Raw genomic sequence first — 19,733 nt, 5'->3', positions numbered from 1 at the left:
CTTTTAAATTTCAAGTTGATCAAGCCCAAACTGTCCACCTTTCTTCATAGATAATACCTTCCATCCAGGAATGAGTTGATTGAACCTTTTCTGGACTGGACTGCTTCCAGAGCGAAGGTATCCTTGTGCAATAAAGCTACAACTCTGTAAAGAATTCCAGATGGGATCTAAAATAAAACCTTGTACAGCTGCAGCATCATTCATATATTTTTGTACTCAATTCCTCTTAATGTAAATGCCAACATTCTATTTGCCTGCCTAATCGCTTGCTGTACATCCATACTAATTTACTATGATTCATGTATCAGGTCACTCCTAACCCTTTGTACTGGAGAGTTCTGCAGCCTCTTTCCATTCAGATAACATATGTTTTTCTATTCTTCCTGCCAAAGTGGACAAGTTCACATTTTTCCACATTGTACTTCCATGTGCCATACTTTTGTCCACCCACTTAACCTACCCATATCCTTTTGCACGCTCCTTAAGTCCTGTTTCAAAACTTTTCTACTTAGCTAAAGCTGATGACACAAAGATATCATTTATTCAGTCAGTTCATCCAAGCCATTCACATGATTTGTAATTTAAGTCCCTGCACTGATCCCTGTGACAATCTGTTGGTAACACCTTGCAGATCTGAAAATGACCCATTTATTCTTACTGTCTGGTTAGCTCACAGAAAGCAATCTTCTATCTACATTAATATGTTACTAATAACAGCATGAGCTCTTAATTTGTGGACACAGTTAAAGATCACACAACACCAGGTTATAGTCCAACAGGGTTACTTGGAAGTACTAGCTTGCACAGCTACTTTATGAAGGAGCAGTGCTCCAAAAGCTAGTACTTCTAAATAAACCTGTTGGACTATAACCTGGTGTTGGGTGATCTTTAACTATGTCCACCCCTGTCCAGCATCAGCACCTCCACATCTTATTTTGTGTAACCTTTGATGTGGTCCCTGATTTGAGTACCTTTTGAATAAATCCAAGAAAGCACATCTACAGATTTATCCACGTTGCTAGTTACTTGCTCAAATTCTCTTAATAAATTATTCAAGCGTGATTTTTCTTTCATAGAACCATATTGGCTCTGTCTGACTTGTGTTTCCCTAAATAATCTGCTCTTCCCTTAAATAATGCATTCTATAGGCTAGTAGGCAGAGGGTTTCTTGTTTTCTATCTCCCTCCTTTCTAAAATGTTGTGAGCAATATTTCTATCGACTGGAGCCTGTGCAGAGTTCAGCGAATTTTAAAAGACCACAGCTAATGCATCTACTGTCTCTGAACCCACTTTTTATTAAGGTTTGAGGATGAAACCACCAAGCTTATGGGTCTTGTCAACCTTTAGCTCTAATAGTTTTCTCAGTATCTTTTCCCCTCTGTTCATTTCACCCCTCAATTTTCAAGTATTCATGTATGTTGTGTGCCTTCCGTAGTGAAGACAGGCACAAAGTACCAATTCAACTCCACTGCTATTTCAGTATTTTGTATTATTAATTCTTTGCTCTCATTTTTAAGTTGGATCTATTATTGCCATGCTTTTTCCTTTGAAACTAAATTTAGAATAAACTTTTTCTCCATCTTTTTTAGTAATGGGAAAACCGATCCAAGCCAAATGGGATTTGGAGGAGCTCTATTGAAAGCTTTACTCGATAATTTGCCTTATTTACCTGCAGCAGCAACTGGTGGTAGGTTAAATTCTATTTAATCTGATAATGATATCAAGCTAGTTCTATATGAAAAATATAGCTTGCTGCACTCAATAGATTTATTTTACAATTCCATTAATTACAATTTAAGTTCTGCTTATACATATGATATAATGTAACTCTTGCATTCCCTCTGCTACGTTTGCTGCTACTTGCTATATAAAAAGCTTGTGGAGTGTTATCCAAATTTGTATTCCTCACCCATCAAAGAGTATAGTCTTTGCACAGATCTTCACCATCTCTGCTCTTTCTATGGAAGTGTTAAATGTATTTTGTGCAGTACCTGAATGCAGCACAGTATAAAGCTCTTTTGTGGTTTGATTTTCATGCTAACTTTGTTTTCTCTACATGGGGATTATTTGGAATGCCCTGTTGGAGCCAAGAAATATCAGTGCTGTTTTGTGTTGTATAATTGCCCTTGTCACCATCACCCAGTTTTCTGCATATGATGCTGTTTTCGTTGGGTAGAAGGGGAAGCATCAAATAATCTTAAGAGCTTTAATTAAAGGCCAGGCATTCATGCCACTTGGGTAGGATTTGGAAGAGCTTGTTATGTACAGTGAAGTAATCTTTTAATCCTTTGAGATGACTAATGGATATCTTTAATGTCTTTAAGTAATATTCATTAACCTCTTCCCTTCCTTAATACTAATATCTGACTAAACATCTAAATGCCAACATTTTTTGTAGGATTTTAATTATTTGCTTTACGAAATATGGAGCTTTTATGATTAATGGAGTTAACTTGGCTTATCTGTGGGATGCTTCACTGCAGAATTATTTCAACATCCATAATAATACTGTTTATTCTACCATCTATGTTTTTGATGTATGTTATCATGTTTGGTGTGAAGCCCATTTTTGGTCTTTAGCTCCTTGGTATTGGCAGGATTTGTGTCTCTCAAGTAATTTCTGATAGTACTCTAAATACTTTTGGCTTGGATAATTATGCCTGCAATTTGGTTAAACAGGCTTTGAAATATGCTTTAATTTACTGATTTAATGTTCTGTATTCCAAGTTAAATGTACTTTTGAAGCAAATTGCATGCTGAGACTAATTTAAGGATTTCATATGGTCCATTATTCTGTTCCCCTTGCTGTATGCACTCTTGTTTGGAAAGTGGATGGCAAAGGCAGAAATTGGTTTCATGTATAGCAAAGGTATTCTTAAATGTATACCATGTGCTACATTACATCCCTTGAGAATCTGTGGATCAAATATTTTGAATCAACCTGTTCAGATGTTTTTTGAGAGACATTTCTGACAGAGATGAGACTTGAACCTTAGCCTCTGGCTTAGTTCATGACCATTGTGCCACAAAAGCCTAAGAATCTGTGGTGTGTCTGGGGGCCCTCCATTCTGTTTGCAATTTGGGCTGTTTTATTTTTAGTACGGATTGAAATGCACTAGTGCTGAATAGATTTGTCATGGTCAGATTGTAAATGAGTAATCCACACCATGTAGAATTGCATAGAATATACAACACAAAAACATTCCGTTCACTCCAATTAGACACTCAATTTCAACAAAAAATGTTTTCCAGCTTTGGAAGTAATTTCGTTTCTTCTTGATTGGAACAGGTTCTGTGTTCTGGTACTTTGTACTACTGAACTATGTCAAGGATGAAGATCTGGCTGGATGCAGTACAGTTTGTGCGTCTCTTCTCACTGCTGTGTCCAAACAGCTTCAGGACCGGCTCACACCTCTTGAAGCGTTACTTCAGACCAGGTTTGTGAAAAATAATATAACAGCAAAAGCAATTCGTCATGAAACTGGAGATAATTCTACATTAAATAGTAACTCTCTAAGTTTACTGACACAAGACAATTTACATTTCTGTAATTTTTGCTACTTAACAGAACCTAAAATTTTTAATTGGATGAAGCTAATCCTGAAAATGGTTAAGTAGAAACTTTTGGTCTGAGAGTTAAGTTTGGTAGGGTTGAGCTGCAATGAACTACAAGGAAAGCAGGAAACAAATTGCAAGATAATTTTTCCCTTGCCTGGATCAATGTGATTCCAACCATATTCTCGAAGCTCAGCATAATAGAGGCCCTCTCGTGGCTTGGTGATAGTGCTCCTACCTCTGCACTGGGAGGCTGAGGTTCAAGTCTCACCTGCTTCAGAGGTGTGTTATAACATTTCCGAACAGGTTGACTAGAGCAAAGAAATGTTTTCAATCAGCAAAACGTAGCCTGTTTGATCAATATCCCATCCTGCTAATTAAAGCTCTTAGTGGCATGGTGTACTATACCCAAGATGCAATGCAGAATCTCACCAAAGCCCCTTCAACAGCACCTTCCAAATTCGTGAACTATGCCACCCAAAGGACAAAAGCAGTTAGTGGATTGGCACTACCCCTGCTTTAAATTATATACAATCTCTGTTTGGAATTACATTACTGTTCCTTCGCTGAGGAAAAAATTCCTGCATTCCCTTAGTTGGGTGTTGTTTTGCCAGAGAATACAGTGGTTCAAAAAAGCAAATCACAGCTGCCTTCACATCAGACAGTTAAGGGTGAACGATATCCCATGAAATAATACTAAAAAGAATACAATGGGGAACTGAAACTAGCTTTCAAGTAAAATTCTGAATGTTTTTCAAAGCTTTTTAAAGTTTTAGGATTTTGGGCAAACCTGAAATTTATTTCTATAATATATTGTTGATTTTCTATCGACCCTGTGTTTCTTTTAGAGCTCTTATTTTTCATGGCATTTTTTTGCTCTTTTAGGTTAATTAACAAGCAGCATCTATTTAGTGTAAAAGAAATATTGAAGGTTTAGGTTTCTGTTCAGTTTCACTGATTTGAGAAGATAACCCAATTGTAAAGAATAATATGGAATATCATTTTACAGCCTGAAATTTATTTGATTTACTCGTGTGCAAGTGATTTTTAAAATTTATTTCATTTAATGCCCCCATGATGTAGTGGACTTCAGAAGTACAGGGTTTACTTCTCTGTTATCACTCTGCCTCATTGCTAATCATTTGGATGAAAAGGACAATGCATGTCGATCGATGACTTTTCACCATTCTGAACAATGGTTGCATGCCACTCGAGTCAATGTCAATGCTGCCACATTTGGAGGAGTGCCTCAGAATGCCATTGTAATATCATTTTTTTTTCCTGTCTTGGAATGCTAGCCTTTTGAGAGTTGCGAAAGCAGAACCTGGTGGGTGAGGCTTTATAGCCGCCTGGACTGTGTTAGATATGTCATGGTGAGCTTCACTGTCCACTACACCTCCAATTTTTGGTGTCATCTGCAAACTGACTGACTATACCTCTTATGCCCATATCTAAATCATTTATATAAATTGTGAAAAGTAGAGGACCCAGCACCGATCTTTGTGGCATTTTACTGGTCACAAGCCTCCAGTCTGAAAAACAACCCTCTACCACCACCCTCTGTCTTCTACCTTTTGAGACTGTATCCAAATGGTTAGTTCTTCCTGTATTCCATGAGGTCTAATCTTGCTCACTAGTCTCCCATGGGGAACCTTGTCGAACGCTTTACTAAAGTCCATATAGATCATGTCTACCGCTCTGCCATCATCAATCCTCTTTGTTACTTCTTCAAAAAACTTAATCAAATTTATGAGACATGATCTCCCATGCACAAAGCCATGTTGACTATCCTTAATCAGTCCTTGCCTTTCCAAATACATGTACATCCTGTCCCTCAGGATACCCTCCAACAACTTGCCCACTGCAGATGTCAGGCTCATGTTGAACAATTGATGGGAGATTTGTTTAGCCAGTTTTCTCCTCTTCAATTTTTTCCTGTTGTAGTGATTTTTTTGTCTACAAGGTAGGTTCATGAGCAATTGATGGTTCTCTAGTATTTCCTTCATACTTTATAGGCAGTTCCAGGTATTGAACAATGGGAATATAAGTTCGGAGGAAATTGGAGCAATGACCATATAGCTTATTTAGCTTATTTCACTATTTAGTAGATCATGGCTGATCAAGTCCCCAAACTTTGTCAGAATGTCATGTGAGAGACAAAGCCTATGTCACTGTCTTTTTATTAACACTTTAAAAACAGCAGCCACTGGTTAAGAATTAGCAAGGGGAACCATGGATGTTTCAGAATTCCATTTTTTTTCCTCTGATGACACTAAGGCAAATTCTCATTCTTTATCAGCACTCTTCCGAGGATCAGCTAACTTGATACAGAACAATGATCACAAAGAGAAGGGTTTAAACAAGAATATTATTTCTGATTTTTATATTTGTAAAGGCAATGAACTGTAACAGTGTTTGACAATCCAGGAAATATTACATTTGTGGTTGAAAAATACACCATTTTGTTGATTTTAAAACATTCACCATAATTTTGATGTGCCCTGATAGATATTAATTTGGCTAAATGAGTATGCAAGTACTTTTTTAAGCAGTTGTTTGGCACTGCAGAATCTCTTTGCTTTTAAACAGGACATGCTTAAAAAGCTTTGTGTTTTTGACTAATGAGGACAAAATCTCAGGAATACCAAAGTTTAGAGGAACAGCACTCTTTACTGCATGCGAAGAAATTGCATTTGTTTGGCAAGTGGATTTGGGTCAAGGTGCGTCGTGGAGAATGGATCAGGGAGCAGTACGAATTGGTATTTCCTTCGAAATTTGATATTCTTGTGATTCTGTCCTGATTAGTGCAAGATGACCAGCTTGAGCAACAATTTCTTTTCCAGCAATTTGTTTTTTAGTCACTGATTTTGACAGATATTTCTGTTTTCATTATTTTCTTCCTAGTTTTTCATGTTTGGCACTCATACTTTTCCCAAATTTTCAGGTATGGTTTGTACAGCTCACCCTTTGATCCGGTTCTGTTCGATTTAGAAATGGGTGGTTCATCCTGCAAAAATGCCTATAATAGCAGCTCGTGTGTGCAGTCTGATGAAATAGATCTCTCTGATGTACTATCAGGTAAGAGTTGAAATGATGTTGGCTGCTGAAGCTAGGAAATTTGAATTTACTGTAAATGCTTGAACTGAATTGTGCTGATTAGTCATTTCCCTAATCACTTTTAAATTTTGATGTGGATAATTTGTTCAATGTGGTGTTCAAGGAAAGAGTTCAGCACAATAATATCCTGTTTGCTAATAATATAAAAATGCATATGGAGAGAATTATTGATGTACAGGCAAGCTTTGATTCACTACATTGCTTGTCAGCCTGCTTTGCCTGATGGAAGTGAGACCGAATACAAACTTTGGTTTATTCGGTTAAGATTGCTAGCATGTGAAATTGATGGGAAGCTAAATATTAGCTGGCCTATGGAGGCTTTCCCCGACTATGATGGTCCCCCCATTCTGCGAGGGCCAGGAAGAATGAGACTGGCATGTCTTTTTTCGATGAAGAATTGGATATGATCGATGCAAATGCATTTGTTGTCCAAATCAGTTGCCATAAATAAGCTGCTTGTGCACATGCTTTGCAAAACAGTTCTGAGTGATATTATGCACAAAGTTTGTACTTAATAAATAAAAAAACTGGGAATGAAACACAACCATAAATTGCTAGAAAAGCTCATCAGGCCTGGCAGCATTGGGACCTGAAACGTTAACTCTGCTTTGTCACCAAAGATACTGCCAGACTTGCTGAGTTTTTCCCAGCAATTTTTACTTTCATTGTTGAGATTTACTATGTTGGTAGTTCAAACAAAACTTACAAAAGCATTTTTTGTTGCGGTACAACCTGCGAACTTAAGTTTTTTTTTGCCCTTCTGTATTTTATTGTTATGTTTATATGATACTATTGCTGCTTGCGTAATGCAGGCAAGTATGGCAGCACTGCAGTATTGAGGTGAACTTTTTTATATTACTTGAGTAGATATTACCCTGTTGTTCCAGAAGCATGTATGCCAGTTAGTCTGTGATGCAGGCTTGCTGGCTGAGATCAGAATGGAGTTTTTGAATTATGCGGATTTTTCATTCCCCTTCCTTTTCAAAGCCAGCCATGTGCAAATTGTGAATCCACAAGTTGAAGTTGCATGAAATGTAAGAAATAGCTGGCGTACCAACAGAGCAGATTTTGTGACATCCACATCCCCAGTGCTTTATAGAACCTAGAGTTTTGTAATATTTTTCCATAATTTGTAATATTCTTAGTTGCACAACATCAATCAACATCACTTTCCTTAAGTCATATTAATGTTGTTCAAAGTACCAATAGAACCACACATCAAATCACACATTGAGATAATTTTTGTGGATAGAAAACATAAATTCAGTAATTTTAAACTATCAAATTATCTGTATATAGATTCAAAATGTGGTTAAAGTTTACTGACTTAGTGCTACTAAGTTCTGCCATATTCACGCAACTTTGTATTGAAATATCCATTTCAATATATTTAGAATTTGACCCTTATTTTGTAGAGGTAAAAATTCCAGTAACTTTGATTCCATTGTCTGAAAGTACTTGATTAATGAAAATGTCAGTTTTTCTTCTTGAAGCTAGATCTTTCATTTCATACTGTATAACCTTCTTGTCAAATTAGATATCCTGGCTTTGAATGTTTATTAACTGGTGTTGCACCTTTTTCAACTCTGATTTCATTTTTGTTTTCTGCTTCTATATGTTATCAAATATAAGGAAAACACCTGATTGTAAGTATATACTCTTCTGCAGGGAATGGAAAGATGAGCAATTGTGCTGCAGCAGAGGGCAGTTTCACAGCTCTGACTGGACTCTTGGAAGTGGAACCTCTGCACTTCAGTTGCATTTCAACAAGTGATGGCACAAGAGTGGAGAGAGATGATGCAAGTAGGTTGTGAAATACTAAGTGATGAATAGAGATGCTCATTTCTATGGAACCTGGCCACCTATTCCGAGTGACCAAATGTCCTGGGTTAACCTCCCCATGCTGCCAAATGGAAATGTCCAAAAGGCATGAAATTGCTAACTCTTATTTTCCCAAGGAGCATAGTCATATAGCACAGAAACAGACCCATTGGTCCAACTCGTCCATGCCTCAAACTAGTCCCATTGCCTGCATTTGGCCCATATCCCTGTAAACCTTTCCTATTCATGTACCTGTCCAAATGTCTTTTAAATGTTGTAGCTATACCTACCTCTGCATTTCCTCTGGCAGCTCATTCCATTCATGCATCACCCTCTATAAAAAGGTTGCCCCTCAGGTCCCTTTTAAATCTTTCCCTTCTCACTTTTAAACTTATGTCCTATAATTTTGAAGTCCCCTACCTTGGGGAAAAGCACTTGGTATTCACCTTACTTATGTCTCAGGATTTTATAAACCTCTATAAGGTCACCCCTCAATCTCCTGCACTCTAGGGAAAAATAAATCCCAGCCTATCCAGTCTCTCCTTATCACTCAAACCTTCCAGACCCAATAATGTTCTCGTAAATCTTATCTGCACCTTTACAATTTAATAACATCCTTCCTATAGCAGGGTAACCAGAACTATATGCAGTACTCCAAAAGTGGCCTCACCAATGTCCTGTACATCTGCAACATGATGTCCTAACTCCGGTACTGAAATCTGACTAATGAAACCAAATGCCGCCTTCACCACTCTGTCCACCTGTGATGCCACTTTCAAGGAACTATGTACCTGTGCCCCGAGGTCTCTGTTTGACATGCTGTCCAGAGCCCTACCATTAACTGTGTAAGTCCTACCTTGATTGTCTTACCAAAATGCAACACCTTGTATTTATCTTGGCTCAATGACTCAGCTGATCAAGACCCTGTTGTACTCTTGGCTGGATCCTTCTCAGTCCACCATGCCATCAATTTTGGTGTCATCGGCAAACTTACAAACATGTTTCCGATATTCTCATTCAAATCATTTATATAAATATTGAGCAAAGTGGACCCCCAGCACTGATCCCTGTGGAATCCTCTCCCACCATCCTCTGTCTCCTACTGTCAAGCCAATTTTGTATCCAATTTGCAAGCTGTCCCTAGATTCCATGAGATCTAATTTTACTAACCAATCTATCATTTGGAACCTTGACGAAGACCTTGCTAAAGTCCCTGCAGATAAAGTCTGCAGGTCTGCTCTCTATCCTCTTGGTTGCATCCTCAAAAAATTCAGTTAAGTTTGAGACACAATTTTCCATGCAGAAAGCCACTCTGACTATCCCTAAACAGTTCTTACCTCTTCAAATGTAAACCCTGTCTTTCAGGATGTGCTCCAGCAACTTACCCACCATTGGCATCAGACTTGCCACTCGGTAGTTCCCTGGCTTTTCCTTACAGCCTTTGCTAAATAAAGACACAAAATTAGCCACCCTCCAGTACCTCACTGTGGCTGTGAATGATGTTAATATCATTGCTGCGTGCCCTGCAACTTTTTCCCTAGCTTTCATAATGTCCTGGGATACACTTGATCAGGTCCCAGCGATTCATCTAGCTTTATGCGTTTTAAGATGTCCAGCACCACCACCTCTATAATGTAGACTGTTTTCAAGAAATGAATATTTGCCCTAAGTTTCCTACGTTCCATGTCTTTCTCTACAGTAGATAGTAATGTGAAATATTTGTTTAGTAACTCACCTGTCCCATGTGATTCCAAAGTAAATGTCTTGTTGATTTTTAAGGAGCCTTGTTCTCCCCCTAGTTTCTGTTTTGTCCTTAATGCACTTGTAGAATCTCTTATGATTCTCCTTAACCCTTCTCTCCAAAGCTATCTTGTATCCCCTTTTTGACTTCCTGATTTTCCCCTTAAATATGCCCCTATTCCTTAAGGGATTCACTTGATCCCAGCTGTCTATACCTGAGATATAGAGTAATAGAGATGTACAGCAGGGAAACAGACCCTCTCATGCAACTTGTCCATGTCGACCAGATAACCTAAATTAATCTAGTCTCATTTGCCAGCATTTGGCCCATAATCCTCTAAACTTTTCCTGTTCAGTGCCTTTTAAATGTTGTAAATGTATCAGCCTCCACCACTTCCTCTGGCAGTTCATTGCCTCCTTGTCTTTGACCAGAGCCTCAACATCTCATAGATATCCAATGTTTCTACTCCAACAGCCTTGCTCTTCACTCGAACAGGAACGTGCTGTCTCTGAACTCTTCATTATCTCACTTTTGAAAATCTCCCATTTGGCTGTCCTCCCTTTATCTGCAAATAGCCTCTCCTAATGAACTTTTCAAAGTTCATGTCTCATGTCAAAGTTGGTTGTGCTCTGAATTTAAACTTGAACTTTTATACAAGGCCTATCCTTTTTCATAACTAATAGAATTATGGTCACTGATCCCAGAGTGCACCCCCTGTAACACCTCATTTACTTGCCCTGCCTTATTTCCCAAGAGAAGAGTCTTGCTCCTTTTCAGATAGGTACATTTACATATTGATGAAGAAAATTTTAATGAACGCACTTTACAAATTCCTCCCAATTCAAGCCCTTAACACTATGCCAGTCCCAGTCTATTGTTGGAAAGTTAAAAAGCCCCAGCAATGCAACCCTATTATTCTTAGATGTCTAAGATCTTCTTACATATTTGCTCCTCAGTTTTCCACTGACTATTGGAGGGGGCCTATAGTATGATCATCTTCCGTCCCATCCACTAATTAAATTAATCATTTAATGTCCCAAAACAAATGTGGATGTAAATAGTCACTGTTGAGATAAGTGACCATGCAGTTGGATTCATTTTTTTAATGTTCAATGGCAAAGAAGACATATAATGGACCCCAGTATCCTCATTGTTGCCAGCAGATCATTTAAGCAGCAGCCTAAAACAAACTCAGCAGGTCAGGCACCACCAATAGAGAGACATACAGTTAACATTTGGAATCTGGTATAATTCCCCTTCTGAAACATTTTTCTTTCAAATCAAAATGTAAATTATTTTTAAAAACTGCAAATGTTTCTGCTTTCCTGTTGTTTAGTGACTGGCTTTGGACTTACAACAGCAGTGGGTGGACTTACAACTGGCACAGTAGGAGAGGCCTCAACAGCCCTGAGTTCAGCAGCTCAAGTAGCCCTTCAGTCCCTTTCCCATGCAATGGCCTCAGCAGAGCAACAGCTACAGGTTCTGCAGGAGAAACAACAACAGTTGCTAAAACTTCAGCAACAGGTGAGTGGTGCTAATTTAATTCTGTTTGTTGCTTTTAAGAGCCGTTATTAAATTTTAGCCGCAATTTTGCTGTATGCTTGTAAATTGAAGTATGTTACCTTTTATTCTTCATAATCAGCAATAAGTTTAGCAACTTTCTGATGCACAAATGAAATGCGTATTTTTATGTTACTATTGATCATGGACAAACCTAGTGTGAATATAGATGGTAAATGGGGTAGTTTCTTCTCAAGCTCAGACTCAGAAAAACAAAATTTCATTTTTCTGTGTTGTTTTTAACTAACTTATAATTGGCAACCCAATGCAATAAGGTAGGTTAATGAAGTATTCTTTTTTTCTTAAATATAACAGAAGGCCAAGCTGGAAGCCAAGTTGCATCAGACTACGGCAGCAGCAGTAGCAGCGTCAGCACCTGGAGTCGGACCTGTTCACAACTCTGTGCCTTCTAGTGCCTCCACAGCACCTGGCTTTTTTATACACCCTGCTGATGTTATTCCACCCACACCAAAAACAACACCATTGTTCATGACTCCGCCATTAACACCACCCAATGAGGCAGTTTCTGCAGCAATCAGTGCAGAGTTAGCACAGCTCTTTCCTGGCTCAGTTATTGATCCTCATCCTGTTACTGTGGCCATTCATTCAAAAAATACCAACAAGACCAAAACGGTATGTTTGGGAATATCCCACTAATGTACATATTTTTCAAATTCCTGTGCATATTTAAATATATGTAGGTTTTTAGAATCTGTTAAACATCAATTGCGCACAATTGCAATTAACCTTTTTTAAAAACTCACTGCCTTTTGCAATTAGCTGAATTAACTCACTGATTAGGTTCAACATTGGTTTTTGCAAGGCATTTCAGGATGATTTACAAGAATCTTGTAACAAGCGCTGTGTGGAAATGCAGCATCATAGATAGAAATTGTTGGGTGAGAAACAAATCATTAGCGTTAGCAGATATTAACTTCAGATTGAGAATAATAGCAAATGATATAAATCTGTGGGCAGTGCCAGACCCACTTTGTTCATGTTGATGATTTAAATTTGTATTTGGATGCAGGGAGAACAGGATAACAATTTGCTGCCAGATCTGGATAAGAATATCCAGACAATATTCTTGTAAAATTCTTTGTACTCTCTCTAGTACAGTCACATATTTTCTATTATACATTTAGCAGAATCCAGCTGTTGCCTACAAATATAAATTTATCAGTAGGATACTAAATGCTGTGAATGAGTTTTAGGAGTTTAAATACATTTTTCCTTTCATATGTGGTCTGCCCAGAGGTGTGTCTTCAGTTCATTGCCTGCTATGCCGAAGCCTGAGCTGTTTCTCTTGGTAGTTTTTGTTAGTGATGGTTTGATGTTGCATTTTGAGGGCAGGGCGGGGAGACTGGTCCTACGTTTACCTTAGTAGGACGGGAATTGGATCCGAGCTGATGGCATTGACCTGAATCACATGTTAAAAAATCTGAGTTAATTGCCCCCTTTTTTTGAATCCTGAAGGAGTTTCAATTAATAATTCAGTGAAATTGTGTAATTTGAAAAGGCCAATAGTATTTTGGGTTTTATAAGTAGGGATATAGAGTGATGAGTTAAAGAGAACATTGATACGTTGCATGATCAGGCCTCAATTAGAGTGCTGTATTAATTTTGGGTTGACTAATGTAGAAAAATAACTTTCTTTGTAATAGTTCTCGAGCAGTGTGGAAGTGCTATGCGCAATGTTTGTGTCACTTTGCAGTCAATAAAAGGTTAATAATTTGGGAATTGTAATTTGCACACTGTGCATAATTCTTTGTTTCCGTATTTTGTATGCATAATGCATGAAATAATACTACTCAATGGGTAGGCATGATTCACTTTGTTTCAGTTGACCTTTTTGCTGACAGAAATATATTTGGGGTTTGTGTGTTGACTTTGTAAATGAAGCTCAAGTGGTTGTGCTGGATTTTTCATGTAATGTTTTATTTAATTATTAATTTTTGGATGTTAACGTGATTTCTTTTATTTTTAGAGTCCTCTGGGAACTGGTCTAGCTCTAGCAATTTCCCATGCTTCTCACCTACTTCAGCCTCCACCACATCAGTCTATTATCATTGAACGTATGCACTCTGGTAAATAAACCTTTTACTATAATTGTAATATTGCAGTAGTTTGGTGCTGTATAAAACATTCTTTTTTTATGAGCAGTTTTCTTCTTCCTGGTGTGCATTTACTCCTTTTTTTTCCCCAAATGTCTGTTATCTTGTATCTTCACCAAAATGGCCATTTTCATGAAAGTAAAATGGACAATTTCGGCAGGCTATTTGATTCTGAAGTGTCTCACTCCTAAAGGTGATGCATCCTTACCTGATGCGTATTAGCATTCCTTTCCAACGGAAATTCTAAGCTGATTGTTAGACATATGAATTCTGACTGATTTGTTTCCTGTCTAGCTGGGGATAACAAGATTGACTGTCATGCTCTGCTTTGGTTGAAATCTATTATTGGACTTTGGAATTATGTGCAACAGAAGTATTTGCTATCATTAGCAGTTGAATTACCTGCCCCCTTCTTAGAAATGTTAAATTATATCCACTTTTCAGATTGTAGGGTATTTTGATGAAAGAAGGAAGAGCACTGGGAAAAGATATGAAAACAAGCGGAGTAATTCTAATAACAATGCAACTTTAATTGGCTATTCTGCACATTTCCAAGGTGCTTTAGATGGCTACTTGTCACACATTCACCCAATATTAATTGCATTTATACTGATAATTAAATCTGCTTGTCTGCATATTCTTTGTATGTTTGACAATCTTAATTGAATTTTGTTTTTCCAATTTAGGGGCACGACGGTTTGTGACACTGGACTTTGGGAGACCAATACTGTTGACTGATATATTGATTCCAACCTGTGGTGACTTGGCATCTTTATCAATCGACATTTGGACTCTGGGAGAAGAAGTGGATGGAAGACGTTTGGTAGTGGCTACAGATATTAGTACACACTCACTGATTCTTCATGATTTACTGCCTCCACCTGTTTGCAGGTTCATGAAGGTAGGTAGCCTGTTAAAATACATTAATGACAACAATCTCCACTTTGCAAAAACAAATCCAAAGAACTATGGATGCTGGAAAGCTGAAACAAAAACAGAAATTGCTGGAAAATGTCAGCAAGTCTGGTAGCATTTGTGGGGAGAAAGCACATTTAATGTTTTGGGTCTGGTGACCCTTCAGAACAATATAACCTTATGTGGTGCCTTTTCAAATGAAATAAATATCTCGACATGCCTCCCAAAAATGTGCTCTGACAAGCTGATACTCCTCAAAAGGAAATGTTACAGTAATTAAAAACCCTGTAGAAGAGATGGGTTTAATGAAGGAAAAATAGATGCAGCAATTTGAGAGAAAATTTCAGAGCTTAGAATGCTGAAGACCTCGGAGGAGCAAAGCAATTTCTCAATGTGAGTGATCAGAATTCCTGGGAAAGACTGATGAAAGTTTTGGAAATGCAATGGGATAAGGCCATGAAGGAACTTTTGAACATTTACGAGAATTTTAAATTTAACTTCTTACAAAAGCAGATAGAAATATTGCTTCACAGACACAAGTGATGGCTGGGTAAAACTTGATGTGGGCTAGGAGAGTTTGGCAAGTTGAAGTTTTTATAAAGCGTAGTAACCAGTAATGAGAGCTTTGTAGTGGTCGAATCTGGAGGTTACAGAGGCATGGATAAGGGTTTCAGTGGCAAATGGGTTGAAAGGGGATAGTTTGTAGAGATGAATGTAGACAGTTTTTGAGAAGGAGATTATATAGGGTCATAAGCTGTACTTAGAGTAAAATGGGGCACCAGTGTTCAAATGAGAAAAATCTTATTTAACTTGAGATTAGTGTCCAGGATATCATGAGTGGTACAGGACCAGAAACGATGAGAACTTTCAGTTTGAGATAATTTGATAGTGCAATTGTTTGCAGTTTTGAATATTTCCTGTCACATACATTCTGGAAGTGAATAAAGTATTTATTTTTTTATATATAATAAAAAGAAAGTGTTGGAGACACTCAGCACGTCTGTTGAGAGACCAATAATTAGCATTGAGCAATCAATTCTTAAGAGTCATATCTAATGTTAACTGTTTCTCTCTCCAAAGATGCCGCCAGACCTCCTGAGGTTCTCCAAGACTTCTCTACTATTTCAGCCTTCCAACATCCAAAGTAATTAGCTTTTATTTCAATCCTTTATTACTTTTTTTTAAAACCTAGTCTTCCCATTTGCTTTGCAGATTACAGTGATTGGGCGTTATGGAAGCACAAATGCAAGAGCTAAAATACCGCTTGGTCTGTATTATGGGCACACCTACATATTACCATGGGAAAGTGAAATCAAGCTAATTCATGACCCTCTAAAAGGTGAAAGTGATTCTGCAAGTCAGCCAGAAATGGAACAGCAATTAACAATGATGGTAGCTCTTCAAGAAGATATACAGTGCAGGTTAGTCTATTCATTTTAATAGGAAATAAAGACTGGCCTTTTGTTTCCTTACCTATCTCTTGCAAATAACGATTTGTGCTGGGGCATATATCTGTTCTTGCTGGTGACTCGATAGTTTTCCATTGAAGGACCATTCTTCAAGTACAGCTTTTGGCTGTTTAGTCATGGAATATGGAACAAAGCAATCGAGTTTGCTAAGTTTTTTTTTGATAAGTAGATTTGACTATCAATTGCTGGAGCAATTGGTCTGGAGCAGAAAACCTAATTGCTTCCCCTTTGACTAGTTTACAGGCTATGATGTATTTCCTCTTGATCCTAACTGAACAGTTACATTTTGTCATGTGCATTCAAAGTTGTGAAAGTTTTAAATTACAAACAAATGTTTGAAACTCCCTTGCTTAAGCCATATAAAACATCAAGTTCATTGTGTGCGCTGATGACAATAAGGATACAGATATTTCAGTAATTGGACTATGAAAAGCTGATCTCTGTCTTTGACTGTCCGGTGATTTCTGCTTGGAAATAAGTGGGTAGCTGACTGAGGATCGATTTACAATAGTGTGCCATTTATGATTGCACCTGAAGGGTAGTCAGTTAGCCAAAGTATTAGAGGGTTGCTATCCTTTGTGGATCCCTACCTTGAGGACTAAGAATGAAGGGAGAAAGTCAGCTTTTTAAAACATTTAATTGTCGTTTTAACTGTTTATTACTGTGTATTTTATTACATTTTCTTTGTTAATCAGTCTCCGTAACAGTAATAGTAACCTCTTATGGACTTGGAAGGAATGATTTCCCTCAAATGAAGGGAAAAAGTCAACAAAAATTAAATAAAATTGTATATTAGTGGGACTATAGAACTGGTATGCTCATAATTTTGATTGGTTGCAAGTACAGTAGATTCATCATTTGTAATTTGCTTTAACAGATATAACCTCGCCTGCCACAGGCTGGAAACTTTGTTGCAGAATATTGACCTTCCTCCGCTGAACAGTGCTAACAATGCTCAGTACTTCCTAAGGAAGCCTGACAAAGCAGTCGAAGAGGATAGTAAAGTATTTTCAGCATATCAGGACTGCATTCAGTTACAACTTCAGCTCAACTTGGCCCATCACGCTGTGCAACGCCTTAGGGTGGCTCTTGGATCCAGCAGGAAGACTCTGCCAGAAACTTACGACTCAATAGAATTAATTCAGAATTCTTCTACAGAGCAACTGCGCACAATTATCCGATACCTTCTAGACACATTGCTGAGCCTTTTACATTCGTCCAGTGGTTGGTGTCCCTTTCTCTTATCCCTTTGGAAGTGCTCATGTAAAATACGTTGTGTTGAACTAAATGACTATTGGGGGAGAGTGCAACCATGATTTCCTATGACTACATCAGCGGGTTAAGTGCCATTCACTACATGGAGACTAGGAAGGCAGAAGTAATGAGGGATTTGGACATTTATAATATACACAAATCATAGATGACATTGCTCATCTAATTCTCATCAAACATAAATTGTTTGCCTATTTAGGTATTCCAGCAATGCAAATGTCACCATCCCTTAAAACCCCTTGCACTGAGAAAACGCTTTGCACTATCCCACTTTCACCTGCAAGTATTACTTCAGCTTCGTTGTGAGCTTACTTGAAGCTGCTTTGTAATGAATTCTGAACTTTGAAATGTTGGCACACTTGAGGCGTTTTGCAGGAAGACATAGATGTATGTGGCCTTTGTGAGATGAGCCTTTTGTAAATTGTTGCTGCTTCAGAAAGGTGACACTGCACAATAGAACATAGAACAACACAGCGCAGAACAGGCCTTTCGGCCCTCGACGTTGCGCCGACCTGTGAACTGTTCTCAGCTCGTCCCCCTACACTATCCCAAAATCATCCATGTGCTTATCTAAGGATTATTTAAATCTCCCTAATGTGGCTGAGTTGACTACATTTGCAGGTAGGACGTTTCACGCCCTTACCACTCTCTGCATAAAGAACCTCTGACATCTGTCTTTAATCTACTATCCCTCAATTTGTAGCTATGCCCCCTTGTAAAAGCTGACGTTATCATCCTAGAAAAAAGACTTTCACAGTCTACCCTATTTAATCCTGTGATCATCTTGTATATCTCTATCAAGTCCCCACTTAGCCACCTTCTTTCCAATGAGAACAGACCCAAGTGTCTCGGTCTTTCCTCATAAGACCTTCCCTCCAGACCAGGCAACATCCTGGTAAATCTCCTCTGCACCTTTTCCAATGCTTTCACATCCATCCCGAAATATGGGGACCAGAACTTTACACAATATTCCAAGTGTGGCTGCACCAGTGTTTTGTATAGTTGCAGCATGATATTGTGGCTCCAGAACTCAATCCCTCTACGAATGAAACCTCACACACTGTATGCATTCTTAACAGCACTATCCACCTGGGTGGCAACTTTCAGGGATCTATGTACGTGGACTCCAAGATCCCTCTGCACATCCACACTACCAAGAATCTTTCCATTGACCCAGTACTCTGCCTTCCTGTTATTCTTCCCAAAGTGTATCACCTCACGTTTAACTGCATTGAACTCCATTTACCACCTTCTGGATTAGTGGTGTTGAAAGAACACAGCAGTTCAGGCAGCATCTGAGGAGCAGTAAAATCGACGTTTCAGGCAAAAGCCCTTCATCAGGAATACAGGCAGAGAGCCTGAAGAATGGAGAGATAAGTTAGAGGAGGGTGGGGGTGGGGAGAAAGTGGCATAGAGTACAATAGATGAGTGAGGGAAGGGGATGAAGGTGATAGGTTGGACGGGGGGGTGGAGTGGATAGATGGAAAAGAAGTTAGGCAGGAAGGACAAGTCATGGGGACAGTGCTGAGCTGGAAGTTTGGAACTGGGGTGAGGTGGGGGAAGGGGAAATGAGGAAACTATTGAAGTCCACATTGATGCCCTGGGGTTGAAGTGTCCGAGGCAGAGGATCTCCACCCTTCAGGCTCTCTGCCTGTATTCCTGATGAAGGGTTTTTGTCCAAAACATCGATTTTACTGCTCCTCGGATGCTGCCTGAACTGCTGTGCTCTTCCAGCACCACTAATCCAGAATCTGGTTTCCAGCATCTGCAGTCATTGTTATTATCCATTTACCATCTCTCAGCCCAATTCTGCAATTTATCCAAGTCCCCCTGTAACAGCCTTCCAAACTATCCACTACTCCACCGACTTAAGTGTCATCTGCAAATTTACTAACCCATCCACCTATGTCTGCGCCTAAGTCATTTATGAAAATGACAAACAGCAGTGGTCTCAAAACAGATCCTTGTGGCACACCACCAGTAACCAGACTCCAGGCTGAATATTTTCCATCAACCACCACTCGTTGCCTTCTTTCAGAAAGCCAGTTTCTATCCAAACTGCTAAATCACCCTCCATTCCATGCCTCTGCATTTTCTCCAACAGCCTACCATGTGGAACCTTATCAAAGGCTTTACTGAAGTCCATGTATACCACGTCAATTGCCCTAC

The 19,733-nt window shown here is 38.6% G+C and overlaps 1 protein-coding gene across 5 annotated transcripts in view; it reads left to right on the top strand.

Moving 5' to 3' along the window:
* Positions 1-19,733, top strand: part of birc6 (baculoviral IAP repeat containing 6) — a 256,486-nt gene that overhangs the window by 79,856 nt on the left and 156,897 nt on the right. For all 5 annotated transcript variants that reach the window (XM_060831329.1, XM_060831332.1, XM_060831330.1 and 2 more), the window contains exons 20-29: positions 1,590-1,687; positions 3,290-3,437; positions 6,500-6,633; positions 8,341-8,475; positions 11,571-11,758; positions 12,110-12,427; positions 13,782-13,881; positions 14,595-14,809; positions 16,036-16,244; positions 17,170-17,516. In XM_060831329.1, coding sequence (XP_060687312.1) covers positions 1,590-1,687; positions 3,290-3,437; positions 6,500-6,633; positions 8,341-8,475; positions 11,571-11,758; positions 12,110-12,427; positions 13,782-13,881; positions 14,595-14,809; positions 16,036-16,244; positions 17,170-17,516 — 1,892 coding nt within the window. The remainder of the gene's footprint in view (positions 1-1,589; positions 1,688-3,289; positions 3,438-6,499; positions 6,634-8,340; positions 8,476-11,570; positions 11,759-12,109; positions 12,428-13,781; positions 13,882-14,594; positions 14,810-16,035; positions 16,245-17,169; positions 17,517-19,733) is intronic.

The sequence above is a fragment of the Hemiscyllium ocellatum genome, chromosome 10 (assembly GCF_020745735.1).
Source record: "Hemiscyllium ocellatum isolate sHemOce1 chromosome 10, sHemOce1.pat.X.cur, whole genome shotgun sequence".
NCBI classification, from domain to species: domain Eukaryota; kingdom Metazoa; phylum Chordata; class Chondrichthyes; order Orectolobiformes; family Hemiscylliidae; genus Hemiscyllium; species Hemiscyllium ocellatum.
Note: the sequence above shows the minus strand (reverse complement) of the source record. Positions and strands in the feature narration are given on the sequence as shown.